Source organism: Micromys minutus (genome assembly GCF_963924665.1).
Source record: "Micromys minutus genome assembly, chromosome: 16".
NCBI classification, from domain to species: Eukaryota; Metazoa; Chordata; class Mammalia; order Rodentia; family Muridae; genus Micromys; species Micromys minutus.
Genome location: NC_137985.1, coordinates 54,158,969 through 54,182,235, shown reverse-complemented (window position 1 = coordinate 54,182,235; position 23,267 = coordinate 54,158,969). Strand labels below are relative to the sequence as shown.

The 23,267-nt window shown below is 50.5% G+C and overlaps 1 protein-coding gene across 1 annotated transcript in view; it reads left to right on the top strand.

The window, feature by feature from the left end:
• Positions 1 to 22,164, top strand: part of SMAD6 (SMAD family member 6) — a 64,080-nt gene extending 41,916 nt beyond the window's left edge. The window contains exon 4 of the mRNA XM_080929925.1: positions 21,364 to 22,164. Within this exon, the coding sequence (XP_080786051.1) occupies positions 21,364 to 21,896 (533 nt within the window). The 3' untranslated portion in view covers positions 21,897 to 22,164. The remainder of the gene's footprint in view (positions 1 to 21,363) is intronic.
• The last annotated feature ends 1,103 nt before the right edge of the window (positions 22,165 to 23,267 follow it).

The following is a 23,267-nucleotide window of genomic DNA, read 5'->3' as shown; positions in this document are numbered from 1 at the left end:
TGGGTGTGGCTCAGGTAAGTATGGGAGGGACTGCTAGTCCGGAAAGGGGATATATATAGTGAGTGTCATGGGGCGGGGCAGAGACATGGATGTAACTAGGTTTGCAAAGATACTCTGTGGTCTCGGTCATTAGATGTGGAAGGCGTGATGGACATCCCAGGGTTTACCTGGTACCAGCTACCAAGGGACATACATCCTTGGCTTCACTTCTCCACAGCCTTCCACACAGGCCCCAGAGTCCACTAGGACCATCTCACTATTTTTAGAATCTGGGCTGAGGGGCAGGTGATAAAGCCCAGGGATGGATGGGAAGAGTCCCTAGCTTTTCCTGGTGTCATCTTAGTAGTGGGAAGCTCTTATGAGTGAGTTTGGCCATATCTGGTGAGTCCCATGGCTCCTCCCTAGTTCCGCCATTACTACTCTGAGCTCCTTGACGTTTTCCCAATCCCTCCTGCAGTTTGGTTCTCTTGGGTGACCTTGGACGCACTTAAGCAGGCAGGCAGTGTTGGCTTGGGGCTTCTCTCCCAAATCCCTCAGTGGCCCTTTGTAAGTAAGGTGTCAGAGGTTATTCGGCTCAAGAGTCCCTTCCAGGGGACTGGGGCAATGGCTCAGTCAGTAAAGACCTTGCCACACAAACACTTGAGTTTGGAACTCCAGAACCTGCATGAAAAGCCGGGCAGGGTGGCACACGCTTGTAATCCCAGTTCTGGGGAGGCAGAGATGAAGAATTTCTGGATAGCCAGTCTAGCCAAATGTGTGAGTTCCTAGTTCAGTGAGAGACCCTGTCTCAAAAATGTAAGGAAGTGAGCAAGTGTGCAAGACACAAGATGATTGAACTCTGGCCTCGACACAAACCCCACGTATACCTGTGCACACATATGCACACACAGGAACACATATATAGACATAACCCCGGTCCCTGTCCTCTCCCCACACACAAAGAAAGTAACAATTAAAAGATTCCATTCCATAGCTTTGGAAAGTGGGCTCTCGGAAAGGAAGAGACTTGTATCAGAGTCATATGGTATCAGAGACTTGACCACAATGTGTGGTGACCCTCACTTAGCGTGAGTAGTGTGGCTTGTCCTGCCCCCACCATGGTAGGATGATTTCCCAGGATTCACAGCTTTCTGCCTTGCCTAGTACAGGCCTTTCCAGACTTTCCTTCAGCTTCTTGCAAGGCTTTATAACTATGGAGTTTGGTGTGTTAGGGGGGGTGTTGCTGGGGGCAAGAGCACCACATGGGTACCTCTCAGGAGCACCGCAGCCGATTTCCTCAGGCTGTCCTTGGCCTGTGTCTCCTGATGCCCCCCACATCTGCAGCCTGGTGACCTAGGAGGGGGGTGGGCTTGTTTTGTTCTGAAGGACGCTCTATGTGCAGCTCCATTAACTCTCCGGGGGGGGGGGGGGGGGAGGAGCTCATCGCCAAGGGGGATGGGGATGAGTTGTGTGAATGTGAATGCAGTTCCCAAAGAATCCAGAAGAGTATCAGATCCTCTAGAGCTGGGATTTACTGTGAGAACTGAACTCTCCTCTTGTAAGAGCAGTGCTGACCCACCTCTCCAACCTCAGGCTCTTTCTGATGTCCAGAGGAGGAACCATTTATCCTCCTTGGTTTTCTCAGAGGATTTCTGTGCCAGGAGGAAAGGCTGTGTGGCATGAGAGCCTGTTACCTGATTGGCAGGAACATTTCAGTATATCTCCTGGGATTCTGATACCTGTCTTGGAGGGGGTTACAGTTCCTGTCTTAGTTAGGGTTTTACTGCTAAAGGTTTGGGCACCATGCCCAATGCAAGTTTTATAAAGGACAACATTTAATTGGGGCTGGCTTACAGGTTCAGAGGTTCAGTCCATTATCATCAAGGCAAGAGCATGGCAGCATCCAGGCAGGCATGGTGCAGGAGGAACTGAGAGTTCTACAGCTTCATCTGAAGGAAGCCAGGAACAGACTGGGCATCCTCAGGCAGCTAGGAGGAAGATCTTCAAGCCTATCCTCACAATGACACACTTTCTCCAACAAGGCCACACCTTCTAATAGTGCCATTCCCTGGGCCAAGCATATGTAAACCATCACAGTTACTAGCCATCCTGATTTTACAAATGGGTTCTCTGAGGCTCAGAGAAAAACACCTTGACTCTAGATTGGTGGCTCTCAACCTGTAGGTTGTGACCTCTCAGTATAGCAAACAGTCCTCTCCCAGGAGTCACTAGAACAATCGGAAAACATAGTTATTTACACTGTTCATACTAACAGTAGCAAAATTACAGTTACGAAGTAGCAACAAAATAATTTTATGGCTTTGGGTCACCACAACATGAGGAAAGGTATCCAAGGGTCTCAGCATTAGGGAGGTTCAGAACCGCTGCTATGGCAATAGTACCAGAGCTCAAGGCTCACTGAAGACTAGTGCTAGGGTTCCGATGAGACTCCTGGCAGAAACAAGATGGGCTGGGATGAGAGGATGGGGTTCATGGGGTTGGCCGTGCGGGATGCTTTACCCACAATCCCTCTTCTGTTGCTCATTTGCAACGCATCCTTGGATAAATGTCTTTCCCTTTCTGGCCCTGAAAAGTACTGTTTACTTTCTACACTGTACTATACTAAGTCATCTTTCTATATCATTTTTCTATAGTAAATTTTGGGTGAAACCTCAACAGTGACTTTGTTGGTTGAAGGAGCTATTTGCAGCTTCATCGCTCCCTGTTCCCTTCAAAGGCTTCATGAAGGTGTTAGGGTAGGCCATAGCTTAGCTCAGGAATCATCTGGCAGAAACTGCTAGCTGGCAGGAAGTTAACAAGTCGGTCTTTCTGGACTTCCAGGCTTCATCATCATGGGAACAGGGCTGTATTCCCTGCAATGTGGCAAAGACCAGCTTACTACCCATTGCTAGGCCTCAAGTTTCCCATCTGTACCAGGAGAGGATGTTTGGATTCTCTCAGGCAGGATGGAGAGAGGCGGGCAGCTGTTGTTTTTCTGTTTTAGATAGGTGACTGGAGTATTCCTCCAGAGGTTGCACTGGGGTGGGGGTGGAGGGCAGCATGCGTTTCAGTCTTAAATCCCAAGGTGGATGCTAAGGTCCTGGGTAGCTCCCCCATGTTCTTAGCATGGACTAAGCCCCGGACTCATCCCCCTCACTGTACAGATTCAAGTCCCAAGATGTCCTCACTGCTTCTGCCTTAGTGGTTTTACAAGGCCACACTGGTCACTTATCCCAGCCCGGAAGCCTGGCAGCAGTGGTCTCCCCAGCTCTCCCTGGGCTCTGTGGGCTCCTGGTGTGGAACAGGATTCTTTCCTCTTTCCACTCACTGCCCCACCAGTACCCCAGATTGTGGTTCCTGTTTGTACCCCACTTTGATATGAATGATAGGGGCTCCAGGCTGGGGAGCAGCAGGGACCACCCCCATTCCCAACCCTTTGGTCCAGCCTCCACCTCTTAAGGGTGCCTAGCTGGGGTGGAGGTGGGATGGGGACCACAGTGGGGCTGGACTTCAAGACCTGGGGAGGAAAGGAAGGCATCTCAGGAGTCTGTGCTCCCAGCCATTTTGGTGAAGAAAAAAAAAACACCCTAATTAGAGGTGACAGGGGTGACTGTGTGTTCACTCTTTCCTCCCTCCCTCCACACCTCCCCCTCCACCCCCCATTTGTTGTATCCGTGGGAAAACCAAGAAACTAGGTACCACTGCAATTACAGAAAGGGAGGGGGACAACAACACACTGCCTGCTTCAGAGGCTGGGGGAGGGGCGGCGTGTGGGAGGCCCTCTTGGGGGAAAAAACTTTTATTTTTTTCCCCTTAGATTTTATTTTATTTCATTTTTCCTTTCGTTTGGAAAAGGAGCCGTTTTGCAACCGCGCTGTCACAGTTAAAATAAGGTTTAAATCACAGGCCAGCCCGTGGCTTTTCCCCTTCTTTCAGAATTTTTGCCAACTTGCAATTTACTTAATGAAATCCTGCGATTCTGTTTAACAGGGATATTTTTTGCAGATGTTGGTTTGACTTAGCTTTGCAAAAATATGTGAACTGGGCCATTTCTTTTCCTATTTTTAACGGTTTCGGGACTCTGGTTCTTTGGTCTGCCTGCTCTGCCATGCCAACAGGGCTGTTTACTCCAGCTCTGAAATTTGTGTTTCCATTATCCTGCCTGCCCTCCTCCCTCCCTCCCACATACCCACAAAGGGGAGGGTCCCCTCTACAGAGCAGAACCCAAAAGCCATCTGCCCCAGTGGCTCCAGCAAGAGCAGCAGAGTTAGTGATAGTCTTAAGTCTCTACGGTTTGAACAAATGAAGACCAGAGTCGGGAAGTAACTCATCTAGAGTAACATGGTAAATCAGGGAAGGAGTGATTAGAGACCACAGGCTGAAGGGGGAGCAGGGCTGTTTCCTCTCCCTGGGAAGGCATCTTTCTCCTTCCCTGTCAAGGCCAGCCTGGTCTACATAGTACATTCAGGGATAGCCAGGGCTATATAGAGAGACCCTAAGTAAACAAACATACAACCCAAATAAGTAAACAAAAGATCCACCCTCCTGTCTATTTGAGGCAGTTGTACTGTGGTGGAGAAGAAAAGCCCTAACTGTTGACTGGTCTTGAATTCCTTGTCTGCAAAATTTAGGTATATTCTTGTATTCCAACAGAGTAAAGACCCAAAAATGGAGAGGCCACCAAGACCCCAGGAAATGGCTAGAGAAGTCAGTGCAGACCTCTGGACCATGTCCTTCAGTTGTAGGAGGTACTGCCCATTTGGCTGGAGAGCAAGCAAGGCCCCCAGGGGACTGTCCTGCAGAATGTGAACACTGCCATGAATGCTTAGGTAGCCACAGACCAAGAAGGAAATGCTGTCCGGGGTGACGGATTGGGAGGTCCAGTCCGGAGTCTGAATGGTAGGCATCAGGTTCTCTGCAAAGGTAGGTCAAGAGAGGGACAGCCCACACTAGTGTGACTGGTGTCACGGACAGGGTGGGAACCCTCCCTGAAGCACACTCAATACTGACTCCCTCCCTTTATATCCAGTTGCCATGTCTGTGTTGTCTGTGTGTCTGAGGGATGAGATTGTTTAGTCCTTTTTTTAAAGACTAGACTGGCCTTGAACTCACAGAGATCCTGCTTTGATAAAAGACATGTGCCCAGCAGGATGAGGCTGTCATAGTTAAGGTTTCTATTGCTGTGATAAAGACTGTGACCAAAAACAACTTGGGAAGGAAAGATTATTTTATCTTATAACTCTCAGGTGTGTGGTAGCTATGACTCCTGGTAGGCTCAGGGGTATGGTAGGTGTGATGCATGGTAGCCATGGTGCGTGTTGGCAAGCCCCCTACCAAATGAACTGCATCTCCGTCCTCTTGGCTCTTCGGGCTTTTCTGCTTTGTTGTTCGATCATTGGGATGTGATATTATACAAACAATATAACTATATGATCTTTGTTTTTTTAAAAAAAGATTAAGCAAATGGATAAAGCAGGTGCCTCTTTCCTGTTTGAAGAGTTGTTCCTAAGAGTTAACTCCTGGTGCTGGAGTCTTGCGCAGGGGTTAAGAGCACTCTACTTTCCCAGAGGACCCAAGTTTGGTTCCCAGCATGCACACCTGGCAGTTCACAACCATCCACAACTCCAGCTCCAGGGATCAGGTCAGAGAAGGCCATTGTAGTAGCCCTGTCTTTTACCTGTGTGCCCTGCTTTGTCTTGCTCCAGTGTGGCTCCCCATGCCTCACCTCTTCACCTCAAAATCTCTGCCTACCCTGTCCCCATAGCCGGACTTACTGCCCCTCATTTGTTAGGCTCAGGTCATGTCCTTACCGAGGTGTGTAGGCGGGTCTTGGGGATTTCAGTGCAGAGGAAGGAAGGCAGCCCAGTGGGGAGCCTTCCTGCATGGAGTACAGCCTCAGACTGGATCTGTGAGTCCTGAGCCAGCCTCTGGTCATGACCTTGAATGGGCCAGGAGGCCCTAGTTCCTTTCATTAGCTAATAACGGAGCTCTCAGGGTCCTTCTGAGAACCGGGTGTGCCTGATACATTATAAGCTCACAGATCATGCTGGCTGTTAGGTCTTTCATCCTCCGGCGGTTCTTGGGGGCAAGCGGTCTTGACCCGTTACACAGAGACACTAAGACCATTCGTCCCACATAGTCATCTGGACCAGTGGTAGAGGCAGGATTTGAACCCTGATCCTGTATTCCAAACCCCACAGGAAAGTTATGCACTCTCTCGAGGGCTTGTCATCAAACACGCCCAGGCCCACTGAGTCACAGCCATCCGTGCCGGCTCCAGAGTGCCGCCTCCTTCCCAGTCAGTCTCCCAAGCCTGGCACCAGAGCAGCTGCGTGTGTCTCCTGCTAGGAGGTTGATTTGGTGTGGTCCCCTAATCCTTGTCATCTTTTTATGAGGAGGTCAGCTCTCCTACATCTATGCCAGGAGATCGTGACCCATCCGGGCCAGGAGAGGGGCCTCTTAATCTTGTGCAAAACACACAGAATATCAGACTCCACCCAGGACCCATGAATCAGAGTCTCCAGGGGTGGGGCCTGGGAATCTTTACTTGAGGGCACCAGAGTAGAAGAAATCCAGGCTCTGCTGCTGGGAGACCCAGTGAGCCCATAAAGTCACTCTCTGGACTCTTACCTGGGCTGTGGCTACTGTCATTCTCAGCACTGTCCCTGTCTTGAACTCAGATTGTCTTGTACAGTGGAAGGGACTGTGAACGGCTGTGAATGGGTGAGCAGAGACAGGCTCTCTGGAAACCCAGGCCTTGCTCGCAGACTTCCTGTGTCTTACAATGTTATCTTCAGAATAGGAAACTTTGCCCCATTTTTGCAACGCACATCCTCTGCCTGAGAGTCCACGGCATTGCCGGGACAGGTTGTTTCTCAGGCACAGGCAGGGAGTTGTTCTGACAGCCCAGGGATTGGTGTGTGTGTGTGTGGGGGGGGGTCCTGCTACTCACAAGAACAAACAAACAAACCATTTTGCAAAAATAATTCGTTTTGACTGGACTCATTGGTGGCGCTTGTCTCAGTGTTTCGGGTTGGTTGGTACCCAGGACAGGGTCCGGCCTGTCAGGTCGAGGGATTTCTGCCTCCATGCCTCTGTTCCCTCTTCTCTAAATGGTGAAGGGTGAGCTCAGTAATCACCAGCCCTGGAGTTCAGCAGTTCTCCACGAGTCGTTAGAGCCTTCTCCCAGGCTCCTCTTTGAGGCAGTGGACATGCTTCTTGACATGAGTTTGCAAAGCCACCTAGAGTTTTCAGAGTTCTACCAGTCTGAGGTGAGCAGGTCCCCTTGCCTTGAAACCGTCACATGACCAGCTGGGGTGGTGGCCAGCCCCCTCAATTCACAGAACCCATTTGGAGGCAGTAAGATGGTGTTGCTTACTACCTGCCTGTGGGACTTTCTGTGGGGCTGCCGGCAACCCTGGAGCAGCAGCTAGAATTAGTCGCATTGTTTTGATTGGGGGTGGGGACAGTAAAATGTGTATAAGCCCCTAAATAACTTGGAGATGACCAGAAGGGATAAACAAACATCTCCCCAGTTTCCTTTGACAACCCCAATTCGTTCTTGGTTCAGTCTCCTGCACATGCGTGCAGTAGGCATATGTCTGGCACAAGCAACCTCCCAAACAAATTCTCTCTCCCTGCGTCCTAGTGGCAGTGCTGATGGCTGGAACCCAAACCCACAATTGAGTGGCTCTTGAAAACACCCTACCCACTCTTTCCCTTCAGGGAGTGTGCTTCCGTGGTTTCTGAGTGTAGCTCCACGTGTTCAAGGCCCGGTTAGGGTGGATTTCTGCTCGCTGTGCTGCCAGCCAGCAGGAGGGGCTCTTTGCAAGGTGGAGGTGGCTGGACTCTGGTGAGAATGGCCTGGTAATGGCGGGTTTAGAATGAAGTGAGTTGGTTTGTGAGTTTTAGTATAAATGTCAAGAGGAGGGAGAGGCGTTGAACTGCTGCTCACCTTGTTGTAGTTGGACGGTTTGACTGATGAGGCCTACAGTCCCCGTGGTATCTGTGGAAAATGTCTATCTTATGGTAGGACATGTGCTTGTGACAATATGTGCTTCACTGTCTTATTGATACATACATGTTCTAGGGCAGGGGATGGAAGCCAGAACTTTGAGCCTACTAGGGAAGAACTTTACACCAGCCCTACTTACTGATAGTAATGTGTAAAGCGTACCGGAAAGAGGCAGAGGAGTTTGTATGTGAGCGGGGTTGAGGGGTATCCTCCATACACCAGACTTCCTACTCTGAAGGATAACTCCTCCCCGGAGGGAACAGAAAGGCCCTGGCCAGCCCTGTGATCCACCGCGGGGCTGGCTCCTTCACTCTGCATGCTGTCTGGGTGTTAGTGAAATAGAAGATTACAAAATGCCTACAAGGGACCATGGTGAGACGTGGTCTTGGTGGGCTCTAGTGAGCATCCCTGGAATCAGGAGCCAGAAAGCAAGGAGAGAATGCTCCTGTGTACTACAGTCTAGCCAGTAAGTGTCTCTAAGGAGGGTAGCACCAGGACAGAGGTACCCTGGGAAGAATGGCGGCTCTGGGTCTCCCTGGCTGGACTCCAGCTCCCACGTGCCTTGAGACACAAGAGGTTGCTCCTGACTCTGTGCCCTTAGGGACCTGCCTGTCTGGAACCTGTCACTATTACCCCAACCCCCACATACACACAAATACCCCATCCTCGTCAGCACTGCCTTCCCGACTTGGCAGGGCCACTTCTCCAAGCTGGAACAGCTTTCTGGTATTTCCAGCTTGGCCTCCTGCCCACATCTCTGGGGCCTTGCGGTCTGTCCCTCTCAAGGCAGGACCTAGGAACCGTATCAGTGGACTGCTTCATGGGCTCACGGAGCCTCTTCCTGCTGCCCTACACCCTGTTTGTCTGTGAGGTCCTGAGCTCCCCTGACCTCTTGTGTGTCTGTTGTGGGGAGGGGGTACGTGCGTGCACATGTGTGTGTGACAGACATGTTTACAGATGTGTTTGTGTGTATGTGAATATGTGTAGGCTCAAAGGTCAACCTTGCATATGTTCCACAGGAGTTGCCCGTCCTCTTTTTTCCCCCCCTGAGGCACAGTCTCTCACTAGCTTAAACTTACTGATTAGACTAGGCTGACTTGGCAGTCAAGTCTCCCCAGTGCTGGGCTTACAAGTGCATACTACCACACCTGGCTTTTTACCTGGGTGCTGGGGATTGAACTTTGGTCCTTGGGCTTGCAGAGCAGGCACTGGTATTGATGAACTGTCTCCCAGCTCCTCTTCGCCTTCTTACTGACCACCTTGTCCACTCATGACTTCCCTAGGGAGAACAGCAGATCTAACTGTAAATCACCCAGGAGGGGACTACCACCAACAGCACATCTTGATTGTTAGCGGCGGCTGATGCCTGAGGGGTTTCCTAGCCCACTCTCAGTGGGAATGCCTGAGCTGGCAAGGTCACCCTGGCCAAGGACCCTAGCAAGTACTACTTCTTGAAGCTGGGCACAGAGAACTGGGTGACATGTAGAGTCAAGAGTTCTCACTGTTTCCTAGTGGCCACTGGGTACCAGAGGAGGGTCAGGGAAGTTTAGCCATCCTGGTCCCTTCCTTCCTAATATAGAACTCTGGCAACGCAGGGGCTCTTCAGCTCAGGATGATGGGTGACAGGAAGAGACACTAAGAACCCAGGTTTTGCGGTTTTTCAACCATCTTAGACTGCTGCTGCCTGGAAATGTTTCCCCGGGAGAGATCCCTGGCGAATTGCATTATAGATGGATGAACGCAGCATGGTAACTGCAGTACGCTGTTTATACTGTGCTAGGAAGATAAACAGTTGTTCTAAATGGTATTTATGTTTTGCATTTGTTTATCAGAACCTTTCCTCAACTTTGACCCTTCCACTTTCAGAATTATCGCAAAGCCTAGATTTTCTGGGTTCCAAATGCTTGATTGTACATGCGTGCCAGTTTGTTTTGGTGAATGCACACTTTATATCCAGAAGCCTCATTGCTTAGGGGGAAGGGAAGACAAAAGTCTCCTTTTACCCCCAGAGCACCAGCGTTCTAGAAAGCTTTGGGGTCCAGTCATGAACTGGGTGTGGGGACATAGTAAGACCAGTTACTCTAAAGGTTGAGGCAGGAGGATCACAAGTTCAGGCCAGCCTGAGCTACTTAAGTGAGAACCTGTATCAAAATAAGGTTTTATTTGATAATAAAGTAGTTAAAAGTCTGAGGAGATAACTCAATGGCAGAGAGCATTCAGGGCTTTCTAGGTTCGTCCCCCCAGTACGGGAAGAGGAAACAGACATGAGGCACGTGGTAGGTGAAGCAGGGGTTGCAGAAACTTTCTCTGCACTGCCCTCCTAAGGTGCCGAGTCTCTGGCATCCATAGACTGACCCTGTGAGTGAAATCAGGGCACCATCGTGTGGTGTGGGCTACAGGAGGAAGGTGACCACCTCTGTTGCAGTCACCAGTCACTCTGCTTTCCTGGTGACACAGAGTGTCCATTTGAACTTGAGGGAAAGATCTCTCTTGTGATTAAATACAGTGCTTGGTGGCCCTTGGGTTTTTTTTCTTCTTCCTGGTCACCTAGGTTCTTTTTTTCCCCTGAAACTGTCTCATTCTCTATGTAAGCTAGGCATCCACCTGCCTTTGCCTCCTGCGTTGTGGGATTAAAAATGTGCACCTTCGTTCCCAGCCCACCCGTGGTTTCTTTTGACATGGATAGAGGTCTGGGTCACACACAGTGCAGTTTTGTGCCTCTGTGTTGCAGCTTTCTGCTGTCCCCCAGAGGTCTGTCCCATCATCACCTAGTAAATGGTGAAGTGAGTGGATGAACTCAGAGTATTGAATCAGCTGCGTTGCTGAGCGTGACCTTGAACTTCTGAACTTTCTGCCTTTGTCCCCTAAATTCTGGGATTATAGGTGTTGGCTCCTGTGGCATGTTTATACAGTGGTGGGGATTGCACCCAGGATGCTAAGCACTCGGGGCAAGCACGCTACCAACTGAGCTGCATTGCATCTTCAGCGGGCCTTTAAGTTTTGATGTCACCATTCTGGCCATCAAGAATGACCAGATGTTTGGCCACCTTTACAAACACACCAGTCCATTTCACAGACTGAGAAACAGAAGCATCTTACAGTAGTACCCAGGTGGGATTGAAGGGAGATGTCCGGGTGTTCGGGTGTTCCACTGTCGTCTGTAAACTCCTTTCCACAAGATGAGCCTGGGATATAGTGAAATGCTCGGTGTCACTCAAAGGCCTGTGAGTTGCCTACCAAAGAGGAAGTGTCTAGGTGACCAGGAATGCAGCCTCCACCTCCCAGGTTAATAATTGTGAGCTAACCTCCACCCAGGCAGGGTGGGAATCGCAGTGAACCCAGGGGTAGTCAACAGCAGAGGGGAAAGGGAAAAGTCGCTTTTGCCTGTGGCTAAGATGGTAATACGCAGTGGCCATGATTTATGGCCTGGATTACTCGGGATCCTCCTCAGTGGCTGACTGGGGCCTAGGCTCTAGGAATGCAGATGCCAGCAGCCTGCAGGCCACTAGTGCCCGTGGGAGGGAGGAGGAAGAGCAGCTGATGGCTTGGCAGGCACCAGTCTTGTGGAGGGGGTACAAGTCACACCCACAGGCGAACTCAGGGAGAGGGACTGAGCTAACCTCCAGTCGGAATTGTGGTGGCTGTGACTTGGGGGGGGGTGGGGCACTTAACTTTCCCAAGCCTCCGTTTCTTCTATACATATGTACCCTATACATTGGTACCTACCTGTCTTCTGAGATTGTACTACGTGTTAAGTTAAACAGGTGGAGCCAGTAAGATGGCTTGAGAGACAGGGGTGCCTGTCTGACAAACTGAGTTTAATCTCTGGGACCCACATGGTGGAAGAAGAGAGCCATTTTTTGCAGGTTTACCTCTGACCACATATGGGGCACCTTGGCATATACATGCCATGTGTATACATGTGTACAAGTAAGTAAGTGAGCTTCCCCATTGTCAGGTCAGGTGCCTGTGAGCTTTAGTGAACTTGGAGCCCTCTTTGTGCCTTTGGAGCTCTCAGTTTACAGGCAAACACCACTATGCCCCCACTTCACCTCGGGATGGGACATACCCTGGAATAAGCCAACACTCTCCTGACTTGGTTCAGACTGGGATCTGGTCGCTTTTCATGGCCTTGGAGCCACAAGGTGTGGGATGGACGTGGGGTACACTGGGTAGTTCAGAATGCAGGAGTTAAGCTGACAGCAGAGACCCAAGCCGGTGGCCTAGTGCCAGCTGCAGCAGATGACAGAGGGTGAGCCTTAGGTACTTCGTTTTGAGGACATTATTATGGGTGTTACTGTGTGGGCACAAGTATAGAAGGAAGTATGCCAGTAAACCGCAGACTGCATTTAGAAAATAAAAGCAACGTAGAGAAGCCCCAGCTTGCTTGTGTGCTCTCGATCGCCCCCACAACCTGAAAGGCAGGAACTTGAAGCAGAATGCTTCATCTTCCCCCGCCTGAACCCCTAGAGGGTAGACATGGTTTGATGTGGTCTCGGGTTCACTAGGGAAGTCAGGCTTGGGTTCAGAGGGTGACTATGGACGTTGAAAACCTGAAATGACCAGCTGGAGATGCAGCTCAGTTGGCGGAGTGCTTGTCTGGCCCTGGGTTTCATCTCCAGCACTGTGTAAACTAGACACGCTACACACCTGCAGTCCCTGCCCTTGGTGAGGTGGAGGCAGGAGGGTCAGAGGTTCAAGGTTAAAAAAAAAGTCTGAGATGATAACTCAAGTCTAGCCCGGTGGACAGGCAAACACCTAGTTTATTGGGAATCCAGAGTACAGCAGCTCCCTCGGGGACAGGCTGCACGCCCTGGAATAGCAACTGTCTCTTTCTGGAGAAGGAGTTCCCAGCTTCCCATTCTTAACCAGACTGTCCGGGGCAGTAGAAAAACGGAGGCTTTCCCATCCTAGGTTGTTCCTAAATAAGTAAACAGAGGTTCGGCATCAGACTTTGGAATAAAACAAAAGAGGCCTTGGAATGGAAGCCAAAGTTAGAGTCTCTTGGGACAAGAACTGGTCCTTTCCCCAAACCTGGTAGATTCCTGATGCTCAACTGCTTGCTCTGGAACTCTGGCCTTCTTTCCCTCCCTCTGTCTCTTCCTCCCTTCCTTTATCCCTTCCTTCCCTCCCTTTCCCTTTTTCCTTTCCTCTCCCTCCCTCCCTCCCTCCCTCCCTCCCTCCCTCCCTCCCTCCCTCTTCTTTCCTCTCTCTCCATTTGTCCTTCAGTCCCTCCCTCCTTCCCTTCCACCCTCCCTCCCTCCCTCCATCCACCTTTCCTACTTCACCTAGGGTTTTTCTGCTCAGTGCCTGGGGACTTGCTTGCTCCTTGAGGCTTGGTTGTCCTTTTTTATTACATTGAAGTTTCTGGGTTTCATTCTGTGTCTCTGCCCACCCTCGCTTGCTGTCATAGAAGAGCTGACTCTGATGACCCCATCATCTCCCTGTAGCTCTTTGGAGTGACTGATGGTGCTGTCAAGGCTGGGGCCTAGGGAGACCCTCCTTGGGTGAGACTGTGCAGGGGAAGCCTGGGATGCGGTAGGTGTAAGGTGGGATGGATATGGGCCCTCTGACTCATCCCTCTGACCCACTGTGGTTGAGACTGCCCTGCTGGGAGCAATGACAGACAGACCCAGGGAAACTTATTCTGGGTCAGGGCTGCTAGAGGAGTTTATCTTTTCAGAATCTGTTTAAATACTGCGGGAGAGGAAGAGTGGAGCCCTTACCTAGTTCAGCGCAGGCTGCCACCTTGTTCCACCAGACCAGAGGCTGTGCAGCCAAGGTCAGGACACAACGAAGGCCTTTTTGCAGGTCTGTTCGGAAGCTGGTCACCAGATTCCTGAGGGATCCAGAACCCTCCTGGATGATGCTTCTAAGGACTTAGACTGCTATATTGATCCCAGCAGAGTGGGCCACTCAAGGGTAGGATCCTTCTCTGTAGTTGCTGAGGAGACTGTGGCTGGGTGTTGGTTGGATGGCAGTCCTGTCCCTTGGGTAGCACTCACTGCTGTGGCTCACTCCCTGCTGTGGTTTAGACAAGTAGAGTGGTTTGGATGTGAGGGAGAAATGAAAAGTTCATGCATTTTCAGAGCAGCACTAGGCCGCACTCTATAGAAGACAGAGGCTGCCATTTGAGAAGTCTTTCTGTTCTACGAGGAAGGTGGGCAACATGCAACATGCAGATGTTCTATTCCGTGGAAGCTTCATCCCAGGCTGAGGACCCCCTTTTAGCAAAACATCTTAGAGCTGGCATGGTGCCTGTGAGGTTATCCACGCTGCCACTGGGGTTAGCAGCAACAAAAGCCACCCACCTAAACTACACAGATCACATCCTAATCTTGAAGCTTCCTGGCTGCTGACTTTGGACACAAGTTTCTAAGATTGACAGTTTCTTTATCATAAAATGGAGGGGGGGGGGACTGGGGAGATGGCTTAGTTTGGGAATATACCTGCCACTCAGATATTAGGAACTGAATTCCTATACCCCCTGGATCCACATCAAAGTTGGTCAGGGTGGCTCACACCTGGAATCCCAGAATTGGGGAGGCAGAGACAGGATCCCTGGGGCCAGCTAGTTTGAGAAGCCCCAGATTCAGAGAGAGACCCTGTGTCAAAGTAAGGTGGATAGCTTCTGAGGGACAGCCACTGAGATTGGCCACTGACCTTCTCATACATGCCAACACATACACACAGATATCACACAACACCCAAAAACACAAGAGGAGCTGAGAGGATTAACAATTTGTCTTTTGAGTGTCTTTCACCTGTTTCAATCTGCCTGGCATTCATAAAGGCCTTCTCTAGTGTTGACTGATTTATTAAATAATAATAATAGCTGTTATTATTATGATGATTATCATTATTATCATTTCTCCTTAAGTCTCTACTCCGTTAGCATGTTTTATCTCTAATATGGCTGCTACCCAGCATAGATTTACTTGCGAACTGTGCATTGTATAATTGCTGAAAATAATTTGTGTAGCTTATGTTTTGAGATCTGCTAACATGAGCTAGTGATTCCTGTTAATTTCCAGGTTGCTCATTTCCAGACAAGGCATCATCTGATTGCAGCTGATCCCAGTTCCTTATGAAGTAACCACTGATTGCACACCCTGTTTTACACTTTGGGGAAGCTGAGGTTCAGAGAAGCAAAAAGTCACTTGCCTGAGACAGCAAGGGCGTTACTGATGTTTTGGGGTACAGACTGGGCTCCACCGTTTATCCTCAGTAAGCTGGTTAAAAAGACAAGGAGTAGTGTAAAGCAGAGAGATACGGTTATTCAGTGAGGTCACCATGGGAAGAAGAACAAATACATAGGTCCAGTAAGGGCGTCGTTAGGGACTGACATACGAGGTTCAGGTTTAAGGATAGTCCCCCGTCCAAGGGGCAGCCCTGCACATCAGTGACCTGTCATTGCCTAGGATCCAGTCCCTCCTCGAGGTAGTCTGACAAGTGGTCAGACCAGTGTGAAATCTCTGTTCTTGTGAACACCAGCCTTCTGCCTTTTCCTGCTCCCAGAATGAGATTCCTGTGGAAATTCCAATTCCTTGGGGATGATTGTCTGATAGCCAAAGGGAGGGTCACAAGTGTCTCTCTTTAGAATATGTTCTGTTAGGGATTGTTAGTTGCTGGAGAGCGCAGAACTGGGGTTTGCACACAGGCGGCTTCCTTGCTTTTGTTCCAGTGCGTTAAACCCATGCCCCCTGATCAGATGCACTGGCCTCCAGCTCTATCTCTCATTTCTACTATGACCCGGGTAAGTCACTTTACCTCTTTGGACCTCTAGTCCTCCCCTCAGTCATTGGTCCAGTGGACTTCCTGTTCCTGGGCTCCCCCCTCTTCTTACTACTGGCATTCTCCCTTTCTGTACCCATCTTGTTCCTGCCACCAGAGCAAACAAGTAGCCATATGGGAAGGGAGGACAGCATGGTCTCCACATTGGAGACCCACAGTTGAAAGAGCCCCCGAGGTGGGCCCTGTGCAGGCAGATCGCCTGTGATGTAATGAGCGATTAGGAACTTCCTCTTGGAAGCCAGGCTTCCTCTGGGAGCCCGAGGTGCTGGCTCTGAGGTGGGGGGTTGGGGAGGTGGGTGGGAGCTTAGAGGAGGAAACTCCTGTCAGCTGGGCCAGCTTCTGGACCGAGTTCAGCAGAGGCTCGCCTGGCTTTAAGCTGCTGACCATTATCATGGCCCTGTGCACATTCTTTCCCTGCTTCCCTGCAGCAGCCAGGGGCAAGGTCAGGCCCTCCCTCCCCTGTGAGAAAAGCAGACCATGAGTGAATGCTGCTTGCTGGACTGGCTGCACAACCTGAAGCCATTTCTTCGGCTCCAAAGGACAAAGGAGTGTTCATTGGAAACGCGTTTCTTCCTCCAAGTTTGATAACAAAAACTACTTATCTAATGGGCAAACAAGGCTTTAAAAGGGGTGTTAGGTTAACCAGATGCAGGGCCTGCATAATTGTTCCCAGGCCCCGAAGCCACAGATGAAAAGCTGCCGGGGATGAAGGGAACTTGAAGCCACAGGCATGACTTGGGACAGAAGAAAGTAGTTTTCCAGGAGGGTGGGAGGCCCCCATGCAAAGGGCTGAGAGGAAGCCCTAGGCTTATTTCCAGTTCTGCCACCAACTTGCTGTGTGACCCTGAGCTAGTTACTTCACCTTTCTGGATTTTAGAGAGCTGGTCTCTCTTCTCAGCACTCCACAGGAACTGAATTTGGCTTTTATCTGAAGCTTTCTGATGAGCAGGCTTTGTCTTTAGTTGGTGGCAAGGAAGGTGGTATAACCTGGGTAGATGTGAAGCCCAGAGAATATAGGGACCATCCCACAAGCCTCCCCGGAGTGCTCAGTCTTCCCATCTAACTGGGACATGTTTTGGTTTCTTCTTGGGATGGCCCACCCTGGGCATTGTGGTCAAAAATCGGAGAAAAGACATTTCACTGTGCTTGTGCCTCAGCTGGGTCCTGTGGGGGAGCCCCAGTTCCTACCCTTTGTTTTGACAGAAAATTGCTGATTCGAAGAAGCTAGACATTTCTTGGGATTTCAACCCTCTCCTCCTCCTCCTCCGGACTCCAGCCATCCCCCTTGAGGCCCAGTACCCCCCTCCCACACACACAAAATTACATGCTGGTCTCTAGGCACCCTGGCTGGGCAGAGAAGTCTGGAGGAAGGCATGTCAGCCTGTGGCTGGACCATGCTAGGGAGACTGCCTTTGTTGGGGCTGTTGGCTAGTGCTCTGAGAAGGCAGCCACTACCCTCTGGTGGCTGGAATGTGGGTGCCTCTGGAAGACAATGGGGGTGGGGTGCTGTCCCCTGGGTCACCTGGGGAGTTTCTGAGACCACTGTGGGCATCATAATTACAGCAAAAAAAAAAAAACGTGCTTAGCCTAGTGTTTAGGTTGTGGTGACTCTTTCCTGTGTGTTACATACCCCAGTTCCCATTGCTCCTGTCTTGGATACTCTCTCAGCCCCTTCCTGCTCACCCACTCCTCAGGTTGTCACCTCAGGCTGTCAACTGCCCTGATTTCTCCTCCTCCTGCCCCTTCCTCCCTTGTCCTTCTTTCTCCTTCATTTTTCTTTATTTATTGCAGTGTTAGGGGGTGGAACCTGGGGCCTTGAACATGTGGACTCCTCACTGGGAGCTACAGCCCAGCTTTGCTATTGCTCGTCTATCAGCTGTTCTTCCTGAGAACTTCCTGCCTCTGGCCTTCAATGGGTTTTCTGTGTGTAACTTCCTTCACAAAGCAGGTGCACTTAAGGGTGGTCATTTCTGCCTTGAGTTTGTGGAGCTGGTTGGTTCCTTTCATTGCTAACTGGTGTCCCTGAGAGGGCTGTGCCATCTCCCTGTTGGAGCATGGCTGAGCAGGACTCCTGGCAAGGGACTGGCTAGAGCTTACTGGGAAAAGAAATTCAGAGCTGCACGTTAAAGATACCTCCTCGGTACTCAGCCAGGACTGAGGCTGAGAAAGGAGGCAGTTAATTGATCTGGCTAGAAGGCTGGGCTCCCAGCGTTTCTCCTCCCACCCACCCCTCCCAGCGGGACCCATAGCTGACTGGGAACTAGGCCAGGCCCTGAGCTGGCCAGGGATTCAGGGGGAGAGGGGGAATGGGGGTGAGCGTGAGTTTCGGTCAGACCTCGGTCACCTTTGATGTTGCTCTGGTCTGACTCCCCGGTATTTATTTGCAATTAAAGAGATGGTTCCTAATTAGGCTGGTGGCTATGGAAAATGACAGGGCCAGAGCTCTGGAACCCCAAAGAGAAAAGGCTCTTTCTCCAAGACTCATCCCTGATGAGTAGGGTAAGGCCATGTGGGCTCATGGGTACAGCCTGCCTGCTCTGCGTCACTGAAGCACACCAGCTTACAGCACACATGTGCCCACAAATGTGAGTTCTTGGAGCTTACGAGTGTGAGCGTGGGTTCATTCTAAACCTTCAGTTTTCTTTGCATCCCTCAGTCACCACAAGTGCCAGACAGGAACTAACCGAGGGGCTCTCTCTTTCTAGAGAGCGAAAAGGGCCCTCCCCCTTACAGTCTACTTGAAGCACCTCTAAGCTTGAGTCCCCTTGCCTGGGTTGTCCCAATGGGCCTGGAGCCAGTGAACAAGATGACGGCCTTTTCCTGCACATGCTTGATTTACCATTTGAGTCTCTAGAGAGTCCACAGTGGCCCCCTGTGAGCAGAGCCCTTGATCACTGATAAGTGCCTTGCAAAGGGGAGAAGGGAGGCTTGGGCACGTGGAGAAGCTTGCCAGTCAAGTGGCTGCAGTCTTGGCCCCACATCACTCATATGCCATGTTTGGCTCATTCAAGGACTTTTAAGTCCTGGCCCCAACTTTGCCACCTCAGGTGGGTGTCCTCAGGCAAATCATTATAAGCCAGGTGCCACCTTCAGAGATAAGGCCACTGAGCTGCATTTGTGGAACCCACAGGTCCTCTCTAGACTAAACTTTAGTTCATGGCAGGTCGGAAAATGTTAGAAATAAATATCCATTGGGCAAAATAAAGCAGGTTGATTGGTGCCATGGCTACCCACCCCATTCCCATTTGAAAGACTGGCTTGGGCTTGGGGTGTGGTTCAGTAGTAGAGCTCCTGCCTTGAAAGCCAGAAGGCCTGGGTCACACACACACACACACACACACAGAGAGAGAGAGAGAGAGAGACAGAGACAGAAAGACAGAGAGAGAGAGAGAGAGAGAGAGAGAGACAGAGAGACAGAGAGACAGAGAGACAGAGAGAGAGAGATACTCCTAGGGAGCCCTTGGTATCCCTGCCAGGTGAGGTGATCCTGGGGAGCTCTAAAGCTGATGGGGTCAATCTCAGGGTCTTTAAGTCCTTGCCCACAATTCCTCCACTGTCCTCAGACCTGAGCGCACCTTCAGAGCAAGTTTTCTGTGTGTAAAATACACAGACACTTAAGATGTGTTTTATTGGTTTCCTTCCCCTGCTTCTGTGTGTTCACAGAATCCTGAGGATATTTGCAGCCTTGGGGGAGGACTCGGAGAGGGCTGGTAGCCCTCTGTTCATATGTGTGGGGTAGGCCATCTCCAGAGCCACTGACCCACAGCAGGCCCAAGGTCCAGGCCCAGAGGGGATGCTGTAGTAAAGTGGCCAAGGAAGGTGTTCAAAGAGGGCTGTATGGGGCAGCAGGCTGGCTTCCTTCTGGAATTTGGAAGCCAATCAGCTGAATTGCCATAGGGGGTGGAAGTGGGTCCAGACTGGAACCAGACAGCACCAACCCTGTGAAGGATCCTGTGGCCAGGCTAGGGACCAGACAGGTAGCTGAGAGAAACAGTAAGTCACACTGGACTTCTAGTTGCAAAGCCTTTTGGAAGTTGGCAGGAAGAAAGTGTCCCTTCCCTGCCTATGGCCCCTTGGCACACACACTGACTTGAAGCTGCTGTTTTGACCTGAACACAAAGCTACTTTGTAACTAGCAGTCCCTTTTTTCAGTGAGAGAGTGAAGTAAGCACCCACAGGTCTCATAGGCCCTTAAAACAGTTGCAATTACAGGTAGGGAAACTGAGGCTCAGAGAAGGGCAGTGACTGGCCTGCCTAACCTTCTGCTTTTTGGTAAACCTCTTATCTCCAAAATTTTTACATTATGATTCATAACAGTAGAAAACTAGTTTTGAAGTAGCAATGAAAATTTATGGTTGGGGTCACCACCACAGCATGAGGAACTGTATTAAAGAGTCCCAGGTTAGGACCATTGAGAACCACTGGCCTAGAGTTTGGAGGAGAGCGCCCTCTAGTGTGGCTGGCTTGACCTGGGTGTAGTTCAGCAGGAGGGAGAGGCTATGTCGCATTTCATGCATTTCATCACGGGCACCACACACAAAGGCTTGCCCTCTCGGTGAGGCTGGCTCCAGAATTCTGGGGTGCCCAGCTGGGGATTAGTTCCCTCACCCATGAAGGCAGTGTCTAGCTTATAGGAGGTGCTCAGCGATGCCTGGTACCCACCCTGGCTCTGCTCCCGGCCTGGCTTCTTGACCTCACTTGGCCCGGCTCACTAGAGGAAGTCTTGCTGGCTGTGAGCAGTGCCGGAAGTTCATGGCCGGTGGGCATGGCCTTGTTTTGCTGGCCCTCAAGTTTCCCAAACCTGTGCCAGATGGATGGGTAGGAGGAGGAATGGTGGCTTGGCAGGATGGAGTTTGGGACCTCGCTGATCCTGATCTCGATCTCCTCCTGCCGTGGGTTTGAGCTATCTGTGTCCATTAGCCAAAAACACTTAGGGATAGTCAGTATCTCCTTGTCACTTTAGCTGAAGATTTGACTGTCCTTGTGTAGTTCAAGTTAGCAGCCTACAGAAAGTTCCTTGGGCAGTTTCCTGCTAGGAGCCAAACAGACTTATGTGTGATAAGAGGGTCCAGGGCCCTCTGAAGACTCAGGGCTTATGTGGAGGCTGCAGAGCTGGCCTCATGGCCATCAGTGGTTAGATTGGTTGTTGGTTAAGTCCCCTGGGAGGAGCTGGGTGAATGTTGGTTCTGTGTTCAAAAGGGAATTGGGCAGATCGTATCATTTCAATGGACTGTCATGGTGAGGTGGGGGCCTAAAGCAAAGACGGTGCCAGAGGCTCCCACATCTGAAAAGTGGGCCATGCCCAGCAGCAAGGGCTCCGGGGTCTGCCCTCGAGTCAGACCTGCCTGTATCAGGTCCCCACACTTGTGGAAGTCCCCCAAGTGGAGTGGGGCAGTGTTTCAATGCCAAAAGGACAAAGTGCAGGTTGGAGAGAGAGAAATTCCCACTGTGCGCTAAATTATTTGGCCCCCTGACACACAGTGGGTGCTCGCATGCTGATTGATCTTGGAAAACCTTGCCCAAACCTCCCTTCTGTACCTGCAATAACCTTGCAATATCCTATGCTTGCGTTACAGATGCCAGCATGTCTCCAGATGCCACCAAGCCGAGCCACTGGTGCAGTGTGGCATACTGGGAGCACCGGACACGCGTGGGCCGCCTCTATGCGGTGTACGACCAGGCTGTCAGCATCTTCTACGACCTACCTCAGGGCAGCGGCTTCTGCCTGGGCCAGCTCAATCTGGAGCAGCGCAGTGAGTCGGTGCGGCGCACACGCAGCAAGATCGGTTTTGGCATCCTGCTTAGCAAGGAGCCGGACGGCGTGTGGGCCTACAACCGGGGCGAGCACCCCATCTTCGTCAACTCCCCGACGCTGGATGCGCCCGGAGGCCGCGCCCTGGTCGTGCGCAAGGTGCCACCGGGCTACTCCATCAAGGTGTTCGACTTTGAGCGCTCAGGGCTGCTGCAGCACGCAGACGCCGCTCATGGCCCCTACGACCCGCACAGTGTGCGCATCAGCTTCGCTAAGGGCTGGGGACCCTGCTACTCGCGACAGTTCATCACCTCCTGCCCCTGTTGGCTGGAGATCCTCCTCAACAACCACAGATAGCAATGAGGCTGCCCCTGCGCCGCCGCAGCATCCCCCAACCTCTGGGGGCCAGCGCCCAGAGACGCCACCCCAGGGACAACCTCGCCCTCCCCCCAGATATCATCTACCTAGATTTAATATAAAGTTTTATATATTATATGGAAATATATATTATACTTGTAATTATGGAGTCATTTTTACAACGTAATTATTTATATATGGTGCAATGTGTGTATATGGAGAAACAAGAAAGACGCACTTTGGCTTGTAATTCTTTCAATACAGATATATTTTTTCTTTCTTTCCCTCTTTCCTTTTTTAAAGAGAATTATACAGCAGAACTAGGTGGAAAGCCTGGGTTTGGTGTATGGTTTTTAAAAAAATATTAATGCTCAGACCAAAACAAAACAAAACAAACAAAAAAAAAAAAACACAACTAATACCAGTCACTCTTGATAATAAAGTGTTTGCATTATAGTTTTTATTTTATTTTTTTAGCTGTCTTTCTTACAAAGAGGAACCTTCAGGACTTTAGTGGGCTTTAGGGACATTAGGAACTTGGTTTCAATATTTTACTGAGTTTGAAGCAGAGGGTATCAACAGAAAAGGGAGCTGACAGGGTAGGGTGGCATATACCTGTAATCCCAGTACTTGGGAAGTGGGGAGCAAAGATCTGTAAGTAAATCAAGGCTATCCCCAGCTATGTAAGAGTTCTGGGCTACAAAACAAAGAAGTGTGTGTGTGTGGGAGGGAGATATATTTACATGTAAGAACCAGGCAAGGGTTTGTTCTTCCTTGCCCATGGCTGGGGTGTGTCCACTGGATGGAGAAGGGGTGAAAAAGTGCATGCCTGTCAGATAAGAGAAGCTCCTGCCATGTCCCAGTCTGATGGGAGAGGCTCAGGTCCCTGCCTCCCATCTCAGGGCTCTGAGCAAACTAGAAAATACCATTTCTCACCATAGTCTGAGGTAAAAAGATGGAGGCCTGCTTCCCAATCTTGAGCCCAGGAGTGAAGCTTCTTTTAGGATCTTAATAGAATGTTAACACATACAGCTTTCTCCCACTGTCTCTGTCTGTCTGTCTCTCTGTCCGTCTCTGTCTCTGTCTCTCTCACACTCTCTCTCAGAATCTGCCACACGAGCTGTGTTAAAGGCATGGAGTATACTTCTGATTCAAAAATGGGGCATGTTGCAGTTCTAGATGGATGAATGATTCATCACCCTGTAGGATCAGAGTTCTATGAGAGCGGATTTCTGAAAGATACCTCACAGAAGGGCTCCTGTGTCTCCTCTTTGAGGCTTAACTGAACATACATGGCTCTGAGATCTCTATAACTTAATCCACCATGACAGCTTTAAGTTATTGTTTCTCACTGCTCACGATTGCTGTAGG